General features: G+C 39.9%; 1 protein-coding gene across 2 annotated transcripts in view; it reads left to right on the forward strand.

The window, feature by feature from the left end:
* The window catches only part of VAMP7 (vesicle-associated membrane protein 7), a 73010-nt gene that overhangs the window by 29359 nt on the left and 26175 nt on the right, over positions 1 to 17476 (forward strand). The window contains exons 3-5 of one of the 2 annotated variants that reach the window (XM_006876848.1): positions 8302 to 8359; positions 11060 to 11197; positions 13619 to 13709. In XM_006876848.1, the coding sequence (XP_006876910.1) occupies positions 8302 to 8359; positions 11060 to 11197; positions 13619 to 13709 (287 nt within the window). The remainder of the gene's footprint in view (positions 1 to 8301; positions 8360 to 11059; positions 11198 to 13618; positions 13710 to 17476) is intronic. The other variant, XM_006876849.1, reaches the window with a different exon arrangement.

Below are 17476 nucleotides of genomic sequence, written 5' to 3' on the forward strand. Positions count from 1 at the left end.
TTGAGTCTGTGTTTTGGTAATTTTTATGTTTTCTGATTGCTTCCAGGAAGATGTGATCGGGATGTGGGCTTCCCTTTTCACTCTTTTATTGCTTAATTCAGAGTAACTTTCACAGGTGTTGCCTGTTTCCCTGGTATATGGCAGCTGGTATTGGTTCTTGCCTGTGTTTTGGTGTTTTATAGAGTGTGATTGTATCTTGGCTATATGGCAGCAGTTGCTGACTCTTCTTGTGTACTATAGGGAGACAAAGAGTCCTCCAAAGGCAGAAGTGGGGCTTAAACAGCAAAACAACACCAGTGGAGGGGGTGTGTGGAAAGAAAAACAAAAAGCAGCACCAACAAAAACCAGACTGAATACTGCAGTCTCTAATTACAGAAAAGGGAGTGGAGGGAGAGAAGAAAAAGAAGGGGAAAAAAATCTGTAGCTTAATATGAGTGTGTCTTTAATGTCCTAAGTTCCTGCCTTCAAAGCTGCCCGAGAGATGCCAAGTTGTCAGTGTTCATTGTTATAGTATGCCTCAGGCTCCAATCCAACCTTTGGCCTCTTTTGCCTTTAAACTCTCTATCTCTCACTTCAGCCCTCTCCTCTTTCCCGTGATAAAAAACAGAACAGAAAGGAAACAGATATTAAAAGTTCAAGGCCTCCGCTTGGGCTGAGTGTCTGTGCGCATGCGTGGCAGGAGAATCCACCAGCGGTGAGGTTGAGGGGTGGCCACTCGGCTCAGGCTCTCCCTCTATTCACCAGAATGGAGGTGGGCAAACAGTGAGCGCGCCAATTACCAGATACCAAAGAAAAAAAGAAAATCAGAACAAAGCAAATCTAACAAAGTGTATTGTCCACCTTTGTCCCAAGGTTCCCGCGGCATTTTCCCGTGGTGTTTCTGCAACCCCTGTTTCGTCTTGCCGCTTTGTCTCGCCCAGAATGTTGGCTCGGGCCTTCGAGCCCGGCCCAGCAGATTCAAAAGTATGCGATTTTTTACCTTAGCTCCAAACTCCACAAGCTATAAGCCTTCAAACCTTTAAAATGTTCCTATCTCTGTGGTTCTGAGTTTTGGAGGCCCGCCCTGGATCTGCTTTGCCTGGTATTCTTTGTTATTGCTGATGGCGACCTTCACTGCACCTCCACCCTAGCCTCCATCAAGCCCCTGCCATATAGCTCTTGCTGAGACTTCCAGCACAATATTGAATAGGAGTGGTGACAAAGGGTATCCTTGTCTGGTTCCCATTAGCAGAGGGAAGGCTTTCAGTTTCTCCCCATTGACAGTGATGTAGGATGTTGGTTTTGTATATATTTTCTTGATTACATTGAGGAATTTCCATTCAATTCCTGCTTTGTTGAGTGTTTTTATCAGGAATGGATGTTGGATTTTGTCAAATGTCTTTTCTGCGTCAATTGATATGATCATGTGGTTCTTTTCCTGTTTCTTATTTATATGGTGGATTACATTGATTGTTTTTCCAATGTTGAACCTTCCTTGTATCCCTTTTATGAAACCCACCTGGTCATGATGTTTGTTTGTACTTTATTTTAATGTGCTGCTGGATTCTGTTGGCTAGGATTTTGTTGAGAATTTTTGCATCTGTGTTCATGAGGGATATTGGTCTGTAATTTTCTTTCTTAGTGATGTCCTTCTCTGGTTTTGGTATGAGAGTTATGGTTGCTTCATAAAATGTATTAGGAAGTTTTCCATCCTCTTCTATATTCTGAAATAATTTTAGTAGAATTGGTGACAGTTCTTCCCTGAATGTTTGATAGAACTCACCAGTGAAGCCATCTGGGCCTGGACCTCTTTGGTTGGGGTTTTTTTGATGACCTGATCAATTTCTTCTTTTGTTATGGGTCTGTTCAAGTTTTCTACTAGACTCTGTGTAAGTTTAGGTAGGTCGTGTTTTTCTAAAATTGTTATCCATCTAAGTTTTCAAATTTGTTGGAGTACAACTCTTCATAGTATTCTGTTATTATCCTTTTTATTTTGTTTGGTTCCATTGTGACATCACCCAAGTGGTTTCTAATGTGAGTTATTTGTGTCTTTTCCCTCTTTTCTTTTGTTAGGTTTGCCAATGGTTTGTCAATTTTATTAACCCTTTCAAAGAACCAGCTACTTGCCCTGTTGATTCTTTCTGTAGTTTTTCTGTTTACAATCTCATTTATTTCTTCTCTTATCTTTATTATTTCTTTTCTTTTGGTGGCTGTGGGTTCCCTCTGTTTCTAATTGTTGGAGATGCTAGTTGATGTGTTAATTTTGTTAATTTTGTGGTCTGAAAAGATGCTCTGTAGTATTTTGATATTTGTAAATTTATGGAGGCTTGCTTTGTGACCTAACTCATGATCAATTCTGGAGAATGTTCCATGTACACTGGAGAAGAATGTGTATTGTGCTGTTGTTGAGTTGAATTCTCTGTACACATCTATGAGGTCAAGTTGGTTGATCGTGTTGTTTAGTTCCTCTGTAACTTTGTCGAGTTTCTTTTTGGCTGCTCTGTCCCTTTTCGAAAGTGGTGTATTAAAATCTTCCAGTATAATTGAAGGTTTATCTATTTCTTTCTTCAGTTCTAGTTAGGTTTGCTTCATATATCTGGGTGCTCTTTCATTGAGGGCATAGATATTTCTTATGGTTATGTTGTCTTGCTCAATTGGTAGTGCTGTTCCTTCCTTTGCTCTGCATGCCTTCTTGTGCTGAGTTTGGGGGTTTTTTGTGCTGTTTCTTGTGGTTTCTTCTAGGTTTTCATGTTTGTTTGTTCTGCTTGGAAGTTCATTTTCATGGTAAGTTGTGGAGTATTAACTTTCTTTGGGGTTACCTTATAGTCTATTAACTTTTCCCTCCATTTAAGACAAGCTATTGTGTCCTGTAATCTACCTGACCTCTTCACCACCTGCATCCCTGTTCCTACATTTATCCCTTCTCTGACATTGGTATTATTTTGATCTTCGGTTGACCTCCCAGATCCTTTGAATTCATTGTTGTAATTTTGTTCTGTTCTGGACTCTGCTATCTGTCATCTGAGTTTCAGGTGGTGTTGCCAAGCTTGTCAGTCTCTGGTTGTTGTCTGTTCTTGTTGGTTTTCAGTACAAAGAACTCCCTTTAGGATGTTTTGAAGTGCTGGATTAGCTTTGACAAGATTTCTTAGCTTCCGTTTATCCTGGAATGTTTTGATTGCATCATTGTATTTGATTGACATTTTTGCTGGATAGACAAATCTTGGTTGGCAGTTTTTTTTCTTTTAGGACTTTGTATATGTCTCCCCATTGCCTTCTTGCATGCATGGTTTCTGCTGAGAAGTCAGAACTTAATCTGATTTGCTTGCCTTTGTAAGTAACATTTCTCTTTTCCCTGGCTGCTTTTAGGATTCTCTCCTTGTCTTTGATTTTGGAGAGCTTGATTATTTATATGTTTTGTTGATTTTCTGTTGGGGTTTATCCTTCCTGGGGTACGTTCAGCTTCTTGATGTTTATCTTCTCATCTTTCAAATTGTTAGGGAAATTTTCTTCCAGAAGCTCTTCAACTTTCTCCTCTGTGGACTTCTCTGATTCTTCCTGTTCTGGAATGCCAATAATTCTTAAATTGTTCCTCTTCATGTTATCCAGCATGAATCTTAGGCTCTCTTCAGATTTTTTAATCCTTCTTTCTGCTTGAATCTTCTATCTTAGCAGTATTGAAAGATTTGTCTTCCAGATCGCTGGTTCTGGCTTCCGTCTCTTCTATTCTGCTCGTTTCTCCTTTCAGTGTATTGTCCATTTCTGATATTTTATTATTAATCATCTGGACCTCTTTTTGCAGGTTTTTAATTGTTTCCAGTGCTATATCGAGCTTGTTTGATTGCTCTTGTAGTACTTTACTGACTTCTTCCTTGTTTTCCTCCACCCCTTTTCGGAGCATTTGAAATACTTTCCCTATCATTCTTCAGAATTCCTTCTCAGGCAAATCCAAAACCTGCTCTTCCTCTTCTGGAAAGCCTTTGTCTGTCTCCAGCTCATTTTTCTCAGTTACTCTTTTCTGTTTTGGGACATGTTTTGATATCTTTTGTTGTTTTTTGTTTGTCATTTCCAGTAGTTATGTGGGTTTTTAATGCTTAAATGGATGTTTGTTGATGTGCTATTAAGCTTACTGGGTGTCCCCTGGTGGATATGATTAGGAAATAGGCTTTCCTTTACGCATGTAATGCTTAGCAGCTGTTATTGGTTCTTGTCCAATGGTGGAATATTATGCAATATGCTTGTAGCATATGGCCACGATTGCTGACTCTTCTTGGGTAACGTAGGAAGAAAAAGCTTCCATCTCCAGCAAAAAAAATGTGTGATCAAAAGGCTTCAAAGCAGAAGCAATATAAAAGCAGAGACAAAACCCACCAATTTGAAACAAAAATAAAACTGTGGCCGACTGTCCAGTCGCCTTGCAACACAGGCAGTGTGTGTGCACCGTAGAAGCCTCCAGCAGTGGATGGGGGTGTCCACTTGCTCAGGCCCCTCCCCTTGTCACCCCTGTAGAGGTGCATAGATAGATATTGAGAAGTTAACGGGAGAAAGATTGTTTACTATTTTTGTCTCTGAAGATCAGTTAGTTATCTGCGTGTGCACAGCATAATTCTTGAAATAGTTGCATCTTTTTATGTTGGGGTTTTACAGATTTTTCGTATGGTTTTTCTGTCTGGGCAAACCTGCTTTTTGTCTTGCTGGATAGGCAGGAGTAAAGGGTCCCACACAAGTTAACTTTAGGGCTGGGACCCACAGGCAGATGTGAAAAGCAGCGCCCAAAGAATTTGCCCTTGGACCGATGGGGCTCTTTCTCTCTGTGCCGTGGGAAAGCTGTGGTCTCAATGCTGGACTTTTTTTGGGGGTGCGCACCCACCCACCTGAAGGCATCTGGGCTGGGAAAAGAAGGCATGACAGGGAAAAGAGGGGGAAATGTGTAGAATCCCCCCACACCTCCTTTTGCAAATGTCACTGTGCCGCTTTTGCGCCGGTTCCTTGTGCTGCCGGTTCCCTGTGTCGGTCTGGCTATAGCCTTGCCCTCTGACCTCCTCCCAGGCGGGATGGGAGCAGAGGGAGTCCCATGACTTGACCGATTCCTAAATTGCAATATTTTCCTTTATACATGATTTTTCCACTGGAAGTTGCAGAAAACTGACGCCCTGAACCTTATGCTAGATCTAGAGCTCTGGTGCTGTTCCGTGAGAGCAGCTTCTCTGGGTTTTCAGCTCCTCCCCCACAGAGCCTGTCCTACCTGACTCTGCTCTGCCGCCACCAAACTGGAAGCCTGCAGCAGTTTTAAAGATTACTTTTTGTAACTGTAGAGTGGTTAGTAGGTCAGCTTTCTTGGAAAAACTCCTTGACTTTTCTCTCTGACTCTTGGCTTTGCTCTCCAGAAGGTTCTTCATGGTCCATTGCCCTTTCTGATTACATCTTAAATGGGTATTAGAGAGTATATCATCTTTGGGAACTATATAGATTTTATAGTCTGCTTCCTGCTGTTATAGGTTTGCAGGACTAAATGCTGCTTTAGGAGTTAAACAGTTATAGACTTATGGGTATGTGTGACAATTATGCTTTTGTGTCAGCTTGACGGGGCCAGGATTCTCACTGGTTTAATAGTTAAGACGTAAGCCCCCATGATGAGATCACTTTCATGGTGAGATCTCCTATGAGCAGCCAAACATTTGTAAAGGAGTTTCCTTGGAGGTGTGGTCTATAGTAGTTTTCATCTTGCAAAGATAAACGGAGAGAGAAATGAGTTACTACCACCAAGAAAGAGGAGCTAGGAGTGGAAGGCCTGATTCTAGAGGAAGTTTGATGCCAAGACACATGGAGATCTGGGACTCCAGACACTGAAGGAAGAGAAGCATGGTTCTCCATAGTTGACAAAGAGATAAAACCGTCACCAAGAGCTGGCACTCTGAATTTGGACTTCTAGCCTCCTAAACTGTGAGAGAATACATTTCTGTTTGTTAAAGGCATCCACTTGTGGTTGTTGTTGTTAAATGTCGTCGAGTCAGTTCCGACCCATAGCAACCCTATATAGGGTTTCCGAGGAGCGGCTGGTGAGCTTGAACTGCTGACCTTATGGTTCAAACTGACTTTGCAGTCCAGCACATTAAAACCACAGCAAGCCACACCAGGACTCCTCCACTTGTGGTATTTCTCTTATAACAGCACTAGAAAGCTAAGACAGTATAAATTTTTTCCCAAAACTTATTAAGTTTATGTGTACCTACTAAGTTCCCAGGAAAATGCTATCTTAGTTACCTAGTGCTATAGCAGAAACACCACAAGTGGGTAACTTCAAAAGACAGAAATGTATTGTCCCACAGTTCTGTAGGCTGAAAGTTCAAATCTAGGAATTGGTCATGCCAGTTCTTTCTGTGAGTCTCTCTCCTAGTTACTGGTGTCTCCTGGTAGCCCTTGACATTCCTTTGATTATAGATAGTTCTTCATGTGGCATCTGTCATCCCCATGGTGTATGTCTGTATTTATTCTGCTGTTTATATAACTCAGAAGTGGTTCTGTTTAGAACCTACCCTACTCTGGTGTTGCCTCATTAACATGACAAAGGAACCCCTCTATTCCCAGTGGGGCCTATTTATAGGTGCAGGGGTTAGGACTTCACACATTTTGTGGGGACAAAATTCAGTCTGTAACAGGGAACAACACAGATTTATCCAAGCCATTGGGGTTCAGAAGGAAGTTGTTGTTGTTGTTAGGTGGCATCGAGTCAGCACCGACTCATAGTGACCTTATGCACAGCAGAACAAAACACTGCTTGATCCTGGGCCAACCTCACATTGACTTCTGAGGGTCTTATTTGTATCTTCAGCACCTAGCACAGTTAACTGATTCAAAGTACATACTCAAGTGTTATTTTGTATTCAGAAGAAGTGTGTTTGTTTTAAAACCTTAGCAAAAAGTAAGGGAGAACCTGGGGACTCCTGCATCCGTGAACAATGACCTAGACACAGAGGACTAGATCTGAGAGTGAAGCAGCCAGCTAATATAAAGTGGGGGGAAACACACACAAGAATGCCCATACTTGCAGATTGTACCCTTTTGACCTAGCTTTGATGACTTGATGACCAGAAATGCAACTAGAGGAAGATAAAGAAATTTGATGAAGGAAACAAGTGTGAATTGCTGCAGTTTGACGAACTTGACCTATATTTATGGATCGAGTAGCTCCAAATACCAACTGAGAGGGAAGGAGTCTTCACATCAAGGATCAGACCTATCCCCTCTACACAGGGTTGATAGGGATTGGCAACTTAGACATGGGTTAGCTAAAATGGGGGGGTGGGTGGGGACTATAAAGGCATGAAGTGACTGGCTTACAAATTTTCAAGAGGGAATTTAGTTTCAGAGTGTGCTAGGAAAGGTAGAATCCCCACTGAATAGTTTTCATCTTGTCTAGATGTGTCTGGTGAAAGGAGATGGGGATAAGATTCTTATGATTCAATAGTGACTAATTGTTATCATGGGTAATTGTGACTGTCAACAACTGTAAAGGTAGAAGTTTTATACTAGAAAGAGGGGAGTAGTTAATCTTACATTCCAGAAACAGAGGACCCTAGGACCATCAAGGGAAAAGAGCAAGAGCGGAATGTGGGACCTTATCCAGAGAAGCAGCAACACCAGAGATGGAGGCAGAGATAACAACATGGAGAGAGGGAACAGCTGAGGACTGTAGACTCATGGAAAGATAAAGGCTGTGTGCTGGTGGCCAGGAGGCAGGCTTGCAAAAATGTGCCCTTTGGTGGTTTAAATGATTATATGTTCCTGAATATTTTTGTGTACGTCCAAAACCCCAAAAAAATAGGGAATCGAAGCAAATACTGTTAACTGATGATGCATGGAGGGGATTGTAATCATTGCAATGAAACGAAATATGATAGGATGAGTGCAAAACCGATGTTCTCCCATGTAAACTATCACTCAATTCACAATAAAAGCTTTAGGGAGAAAAAAGTAAGGGAGAATGTATGGTCTATTGGAGGTTAATTTTAATTACGTGTCTCTCCTTGAATGTCATCTCTTGCTGAAGCCTTAAGAGTCTAATTATACCTTTGCAGCTATCATTATGGGTAATACATATGCAGTTGTAATATGTAGTAGCTAGAGTAGAGACCTTCTTTTGATTTTTTTATTCTCTATCAGTTTGACTTGAGAGCAATAGTGTATGGGAGGGGTAGAGGCAGAGTAAATTATATCTGTAAATAATATGCTAACCTTGGCAGTACTGAATTTACTTATATAGAGATAGAAGTGAAAGAAATGTTGCTTATAACCACAGTAAGTTTTATGTCTTTTATTCTACAGTTATTTGTTCCATTACATCTGTCAAGACAGGATTGTATATCTCTGTATCACTGATGATGTAAGTAACTTGAATACATATTGCTATTTAACTGTGTTTACTGTTAACACCATCAGTTCTTAATTATCTACACCCTGGTGGCACAGATATTAAGCACTTGGCTTACAGTTTGGGTTTGATGTTGGTATGGAGGGTAAAGGTGACGTGGATAACTGGAATTTTTTTCTATACTTTCTTAGAACAGCCAATGATAAGAAAAGTTTATATTTGGTTATATTCATATCATCCTGGTTTGGGTCGAATTTTAGCTTAACCTCTTGCAACTTCTACATGTAACCTGTTATATAGTGAAAATTGGTGTTCATAATTCTGATCCTTTGGTATCAAATTGTCTCAAAAATGTTTCCTAACTGGAATATTTAATCGATCATTTCATTCCATCAGTTCTTAGTTACTGAAGACTTTAATATATTTGAGCTTTGGAAAACAAAATCACACTTGACTATGCAAACCTACAGTTTATTGATGAGGTTGGTTTTGATATTATGTAGGTACTAGACATAAAATGCTCAATAACTTCATGATATTATCAAGCTTTTTCTCTCCTCTACTACTTTCAATGTCAGCTTCATCCTGCATTAGTTCCCCTATGGTTGCATGAAGATAAAATTCTTCTTTATCTAGGTCTAGACAAGAGCAACTATGTCTTCTTGTGTCTCCTATCACAGGAATGAGGAAATGTCACAGAAGCAAGCACTCCCCCTCACCCCCTGCTTTCATAGTAGACTCCGTTTCATGTCTTGTCTTGAACTAGGTCACATGCTGATTTCTAAATGGATGACTAGCAAAGGGGATGGATCTTTATTGTGTCAGTGGTCCCTTTGACACCACGAGTCCCTCTCAGAACGTTTGTAAATGAAGAAAATAAAACACATATGTTTACGTTGTTGTTAAGTGCTGTCAAGTCGGTTCTGACTTACAGCAACCCTGTGTCTTTTTCCCACAGACAACTGACAGGCTTAAACTGCCAGAGCTTATATGGAGCCATCATGCTTCCACACATGTTTATAATGGAAACCATTTTTATATTGGAATGTTGTTGTTGTGTGCCGTGGAGTCGGTTCCAACTCATAGTAACTCTGTACAGGGTTTCCGAGGCTGTAAAATCATTATGGGAGCAGAAAGCCTCATCTTTCTCCCGCGGAACAACTGGTAATTTCGAACTGCTGACCTTGCAGTTCACAGCCTGATTCATAACCACCGTGCTACCAGAGCTCCTTTATATTGGAATACAATACTCTAAATATTTAAAAACTAATATAGTCATGCATGTGATTCTTAATAGCAATTTAGTGTGGCGCTGTAGGATGAGCAATGGACTATGAACCACAAGATTGGCAGTTCAAACCCACCAGCTGCTCCTTGGAAACCCTATACAAGGTTGCTATAAGTCAGAACCGACTTGACAGCACTTCACAACAAGAAGTGGTGGTGGTGGTGTGCCGTGGCGTCAGTTCTGACCCATAGCGACCCTGTACAAAGTTTCCGAGGCTGGGAATCTTTACAGGAGCAGAAAGCCTCATCTTTCTCCCACGGAACAGCTAGTGGTTTCAGACTGCTGACCTTGAGGTTAGCAGCCCAATTTGTAGCCACTACGCTACCAGCGTTCCAGAGCTCCTTCACAAGTAGTAGCAAAGTCTAATAACTATAATAATTTTGGAATAGAATGAATGTAAATGCAATTTTAAGATATGTGTAACTGTGATGGTATATGAAAAAAAAGATTTCTGTTGGTTACAAAGTCATAAGTAACTGTTGGGTACTATTTTAGTTTGTTACCTTCATCTCATCTACAATTGAAATTTAAATCAAAAATTGATGAAAATAATAATGTGATTCTCCCCCCCACCACGTACACAGGACTCCTGAATTTAGCTATTGACCTCAGTTTAAGTTGAGCTAAGAATAATCATATTGGGTGAAATGGATATCAGTGAGTTAACGAAAGTTCTCATTAGGGTGACATTGGTTTCACAGTATTTTCTGTAATTAGGAAAAATCCCAGATATGTTTCAGGTCACTCAGATGTGAAAGGCCTTGACTAGAGTAGATGAGGATTCTCCCTAAATTGGGGAGGGTCACATTTGAACTTTATATTTCTTGTGTTGTAATTTGCTACTGCTGCTGCTGCTACTGTTGGGTATGTAGCTCAAATTTTTGACTGCCCAGGATTGGATAATGTCACTGTCACACAAAAGTAGTGTTCAGCTTAGTAGCATTATCTTTGTATGTGACAGATTACTACTCTTGTATCGATCATCTTCTTGTGCTAGACCTTCTAATTGATCCTGTAGAACATTTGGAGGAAGAAAACGCCCCAATTCCTGCCCTCAAGAAGCTGATAACTTAAGCAGCATTATATTCAACTGGTAATGTTGTTATGTTGCAAAATGCTATCGAGTCGGTTTCCGAGGAGCAGCTGGTGAGTTTGAACCGCTAACCTTGTGGTTCAAACTAAACTTATGGTTGCGTGCTTATCCTCCAGCGCCAAAGCCGGACTTCCTTTATATTCAGCGGCCAGGAATCAGAATGTTGTTGGCATTGGGCAAGTTTCTTTGTTCTTCAGAGTCTTCGTTTCCTTACCTGTAAAATGGGACCAATGCTACTTCCTACTTCATAGAGTCATTATTCGGTGAACAGTAACTCTTATCATGTTTTATTCAATTTAAAAATGTGAACTCTATGTTGGTCTCGCTTCAGGATTTTGAACGGTCTCGAGCTTTTACTTTTCTGAATGAGATAAAAAAGAGGTTTCAAACTACATATGGTTCGCGAGCACAGACAGCACTTCCATACGCCATGAATAGTGAGTTCTCAAGTGTCTTGGCTGCACAACTGGTAAGATCTTCCTCAAGATAAAAGATTTTGATTCATATCTTCCTTTTTATTTTCTTTAAGTATCATGAATATAGAGCCTCTGACCTGCAATAAACTTTTCTAATTGTGTTACTGTCTTAGGCTAGATTCTCTAGAGGAGCAGAACCAGTGAAGTATATGTTGTTGTTGTTAAGTGTCATTGAGTTGGTTCCAAGAGAAAGACAGAGAGATTTCAAGAAAATGACTCACAGTTGTGGAGGTTGGCAAGTCCTAAATCTGTGGAGCAGGCTTCAGGCTGGAGGCTTCTCATGACTCACATGGTTGCAGGGGCCATTACCCTAAGGAAACAGCCCTTACATTAGATCACAAAATGGAGGCTCGTTACATAATACCAAGACTCATGGCCTAGTCCAGTTGACACATAACATTAACCATCACAGTTAGAACATACTAAAAAGGATACAACTATAGAAGGGGTCATTTTAAAAATGAGTAGAAATCTAATAATCAGTAACATTCTTTATGAATGGCAGTTAAAGTATCACAGGATTGGGAAGAACATTATAGCTCATCTAATTCAATTACCCATCTAATATTTAAATCCATTTAGCATTGCAAATGACCTTTTAACGTACACATTAACATTCTATGAGACTAATATTTGAACCGCTCAAATTAATCCTTTCAAACTCTTTTCATCTGTGTCAGTCCCTAAGTTTCAGTTCATTGAAGTTTTACATACACTGGTGTACAAGATGAGCACCCTTTTTTCCCTGGACAGTCAGTCCCTTTCCCTACACTCTTGACTTCCGACACCCACTATCTCTTACTGTCACTAAGTTTTGTCTTTCCTACAGTTTGATATAAATGGAGTCAATATAGTATGCACTTTCTGTGTCTTGCTTTTTTTGTTCATTGTACGGCTTTTGGTAGGTTGTGGTGTGAATCCATACTTTGTTCTCCCTTTTTTTCTTTTTTGCTGAGTAGTAAGTATGCATACACCACAATGTGTTTTTCCATTCACCTGTTGCTGTATATTTGAGTTGGCCCAGTTTGGGGCTATCCTGAATAAAGCTGCTGTGCATATCCACGTACAAGTCTTTGTGTGGACATATGTTTTTATTTCTCTCGGGTAAATACCTAGGAGTGGTATTGCTGGGTCATATGGTAAGTGATGTTTAACTTCATAATACTTCACCACACTGTTTTCCAAGGTGTTAGTTCCATTGTCTCCTTGTCAACATTTGACATGGTCATTTTAATTTTAGTCATTCTATGGGTGCATAGTGGTTCTCATGGTGGATTTCTCTGATGAATAATGCTGAAGAGCAACTTTTTAAATGCTTAATTTTATCCATGAAATCAGTGGAGTGCAAAGACAGAAGCTGTAGTTGTGCGTTTGTTGTGAGTCATTAAAAACATCTATTGTAAATTATTTTCGTTTCTCCTGTGTTCTTTTTAATGTTAATATTGTTCTGTTAATCATCAGGCCTCTTCAATTATGGCTTAAATAAGATTGTTTCCTCACAAATTGATGTGGATGGTCTGCTTCTGCAGGCTTCATCTTCATCATCTCATCCCTTCTTAAGACGAGTTATCCATTTGGAAAGTGCTGATTTCTTTGCGCTATTGTTCCCGTAGATGTTTCATAAAGCATCAGTGAGTTTGCCCTTCTTCCGCCCAAGTTTCACGATAAATTTGATCTTTGTTCTTCCTTCAATCTTAACAGAATTCATGGTGACTCTTATCAAACTAATTGATGGCTTATCGTTCTTAATGCCTCAAACTAGATCATGTTCAAACACAAGTTAGTGTGAGTTTATTTTGGTGCAAAAAACATTTGAAACCCATGCATAGTTTTTTCATAATACATGCATAGTTTTTTCATAATACACATTTTCCGTGAACTTTTTGAAGAACCCTTGTATTATCATCAGGATTTTACATTCTAGCTCCTATGAGAAGCCAATGAAAATAGGATGTAATGCTCAAATCCAGCAGATATAAAAATAGTTGCTCAGTAGGGAGCCACCCCTACCTCATCATATCCAAAGAATCTGGGAACAATTTTTGGTGACCCTTCCCGGTCATCTCCCTGTTGTAGTTTTCTTTCTTGAACATAGATCATAGATCCCCACTGCCATGTCTCTCTGCTGGTACTCCAAGAGGATCACATGTATGTTTGATATATTTTACTTTATTTAAAGTAAGGTAATATTTTTATACAATGGTATGCTTTTATTTCATGTAATTTTTTATGATATCCTTTTTCCCCTCTCATTCTAGTCATGTTTTTTTCCTAATGATGTGACATCTATCTTTTGTACCAATATACACATATTTTTATAACATTCCTCAGTGTCAATTGTCATTCCTCTTGTTTTTGTTTTCATATTATAAATAATGTCTGTATTACTTAAGTTAAACCTGATTTTCTTATAGAAGCATCACTCCGAGAATAAGGGCCTAGACAAAGTGGTGGAGACTCAAGCTCAAGTGGACGAACTAAAAGGAATAATGGTCAGAAACATAGGTATGTTTTATGGGTTAGTCCACGTGCCTGTAGGCAAAATTGATGCCAGTAGATAAATTGTTCTAGAAAGACTGAAACAGCACTTCCTGACTTTGAGTCCTTACTCTTGGAGTCTTGGTGTGGTGCTGGGGGTTAATGCACTGGATTGCAAAATTGGTTTGAACCACTAGGTTGCACTTCAAACTCACCAGCCACTCCTGGGAAACCCTATTCAGGTTAGCTATGGGTCGGAACCAACCCGACGGTACTTAACAACTACTGTTCCTTACTCTTAGATTAGAATCTGTCGGCTGAACTAGGGAGGTTACTTACCTGTCATGCTGTCTACTTGTGTGATTGATTTCTTTTTAAAACTTTATGACTGTTCTTCATTCTAAATTTATTAGTATACTTAGTAAGATTAAATTCTAAGAACCTTGTGACAAATAAGCAACTGATGTAGTTAGTTTTCACTGGAGCACCTAGATAGCTGGTATTGTCAGTAGACTAAGAAAAAGAATTGGACCCAAAAAACTAATTGTTGTATTTGTCAAAATATAGAACTGTTTTATAATTTCCATTTCATCTGTTTTCATTTTGTCAAAAACCTGTTTAGCATGTTAAAATAATCTATTAAAATATATCAAGTATGCTTTTTCATTGATTCATGCAGTGGTATTTACATTTCTTGTTGTTGTTGTTAAGTGCTGTGGAGTTGGTTCCGATTCATAGCAACCCTGTATAGGGTTTCCTAGAGCAGCTGGTGAGTTTGAACCTCCAACCTTGCAGTTCAAAACAACCTTGCCGCCCAGTGCTTATTGTTATGTCGAGTCCAACTCATAGCAACCTTGTGTAGGGTTTCCGAGGAGCAGCTGGTGAGTTTGAACTGCCGACCTTGTGGTTCTCAGTCCTGACCCTACAGCACCACACCAGAAGTTCATACTTTTGTGTAGATTATTATTATTACATTGAATAATAAACTGACTGTAAATTCCAGTTTATTTCTTGGCTCTCGATTCAGTTCCAATGTTTCATACACCCTATCATTGGGCCCATACTGCTGTTTTGCTTTGTTGGTGTTTAACTTTTTATTGTGAATTTGGTGTAGATGTACACAGCAGATCATCAGTTTTACACCCAACAAATTGTACACATTGGGTTTCAGCTAATTGATTGCAGTCCCTTCAATGTAACATCATGTATCTCATTTCCTGGGTTCCTTGTTTCCAACCCTTCTGACCTTTGCCTTTGGCTAAATGCTGCCCTTTTGATCTCAAATGGTTGACCATTCTATGGTGTTCCTACCTCAGTAATGATGTCATTCCCCTTATGTTTTTGTTGTTAAGTGCCGTGGAGTGGGTTTGAACCACTGACCTTGTGGTTAGCACAGTCCATTGCTTATCATGCAGCATCACACCAAGACGCCTGTGTCCCCTACAGATCTATCTAATTATGTGCTGAAGATTGAGCAGTGGGGGGGTGAGTTTAGTTCCAGACCTGAAGGATGACCAAGGGCCATAGGCTCAGTCCATCCAATCAGTAAACCTGGTCTTTTTTTTTTTTTTTAATGATTTTGAGTTTTGTTCCATATTTTCCCCATGATATCAAGGACCTTGTAATGTGATCCCTTTCAGAGCAGTTGATAGTGGTTGCCAGGCACCATTTTTTTGTTCTGTTCTCAGGGTCATGGATACTGATGTTCATGTGGTCCATTAGTTTGTTGAACTAATCGTTTCTGTGAGTCTTCAATTGTCATCAGAATTCTTTCCTCCAAACAGGGAGAGACCTACAAGCTCTTAAGACCCTAATTGCTACACACCAAAGTAGGATGTAGAGCATTATCTTTGTTTTGCCAATTGGCCATGGTGTCCTCCTAGATTATAGTCCTGAGCCCTTAGGCACAGTGACTCATTTCCTCAAGGGGTTTAGTTATGGCTAAGAAGTGCCCCTTGTGTGCTCCATACATTTATGGGCATATTTGCAGCAAAGGTAAATACCCAAACACAAATATCCTTTGTCAAACCTATGTATTTGTGGGTATATTCCTGCTCTCCCTCCCACACTCATTCAGCCTATATATTTCTATTCATGTATCTACTCTCACACCACCATTATTGCAGGAGTGTGTTGTTTTTAAGTGCCACTGAGTCAATTCCAACTCATAGCAAGCCTGTATAGGGTTTCTGAGAGAGCTCTAGTAGTGTAGTGGTTACGAGTTGGGCTGCTAACCTCAAGGTCAGCAGTTCAAAACTACCAGTGGTTCCATGGGAGAAAGACGAGGCATTCTGCTCCCATAAAGATTTACAGCCTCAGAAACCCTATACAGGGTTGCTATAAGTCGGAACCGACTTCATGGCACACCACCACCGCGTAGTATTTCTGAGGCTTTCAATCTTCTGCAAGAGCAGAAAGCCTCCTGCAGAGCAAATGGTGGGCTCAAACCACTGACCTGTGGTTCGCAGTCCCATGCGTGTCCTATATATCCACTACATAGTATGTGACAGCATTTACCTCTGTTGCCTTTAACTCTTGTGCCCCTCTCCATATCTTCCCCTGCTTCCATCATTTTGTTTTCCTACCTCCCTCTTATTGTATATTGCCTTCCCCTTCATTCATATTAACACATGACTACTCTGGTAGCGTAGTGGTTACGAATCGGGCTGTGAACCGCAAGGTCAGCAGTTCGAAACTACCAGCTGTTTCTGTGGGAGAAAGATGAGGCTTTCTGCTCCCATAAAGATTTACAGCCTCGGAAACCCTGTTCAGGGTCGCTATGGGTCAGAACCGACTCTACAGCACTTTAACAATAACAACCTTCTAGTCATTGAACTACTCTTCCTTTCTCCCTATCCCTGGTAACAATCAAAAAATATGTCTTTTATTGTGAAACCCTTTTCTTGACTTTTTACAATAGTGGTGTCATGCAATATTTGTCATTTTGTGATTGATTAATTTCACTCACCAATATGTCCTCTAGGTTCATCCATATTATGAGTAGTACTTGACTACCTTGTTTAGTTTAGCTTTGTAGTAAGTTTAAAATTCAAAAGTTTGAGTCCTTCAACTTCGTCCTTTTTCAAAATGGTTTTGGCTGTTCTGAGTCCCTTGTATTTCCATATGAATTTCAGGATGAGATTGTCAGTTTCTACAGTAAACCCCCCTGAGATTTTGATTGGGATTATATTGAATCCATAGATACATTTAAGGAGTATACCTACTCCTCACCTATTGGCTATTTTGTTATCTGACAGTACTCATTTACAACAATAGAAACAAATCTACTATTTGAACATTTTGCTCATTAATGTCCTGTCTGGCAAGAGTAATGCTGACTGTGATGGTTAAGGTTAGGGTTAAGGTTAGGGTTAGGGAAGAATACACCATTGCATAACTTGTAAATTACATCATTACAAAACTGCCATAGCACTGTGAATCAACTAAGGAAGAGTTGCTTCCTCAAGGCAGAGTTGACCTTAATGATGTGGATGGATCATAGCTTTCGGGACCTTCATTTGCAGATGGGCACAATTCAGAATGAGGAAAAGCAGATGCAAGAATCCACTAATGAGAACGTGGAAAGGACAAAGTAAGAATCTAGGAAAATTAAACATTGTAAAAAACAAAATGGAATGAACAAAGAGCAATGTCTTATGCATTACTGAGCTGAAATGGACAGGTATTGGCCATTTTATATCAGACAGTCATATGATTAATTATGTCAGAAATAGAATACTCAAGAGGAATCGCACCACATTCATTCTCAAAAAGAGCATTTCCAGATTATATGT

Source organism: Chrysochloris asiatica, unplaced genomic scaffold (genome assembly GCF_000296735.1).
Source record: "Chrysochloris asiatica unplaced genomic scaffold, ChrAsi1.0 scaffold00419, whole genome shotgun sequence".
Taxonomy (NCBI): Eukaryota; Metazoa; Chordata; class Mammalia; order Afrosoricida; family Chrysochloridae; genus Chrysochloris; species Chrysochloris asiatica.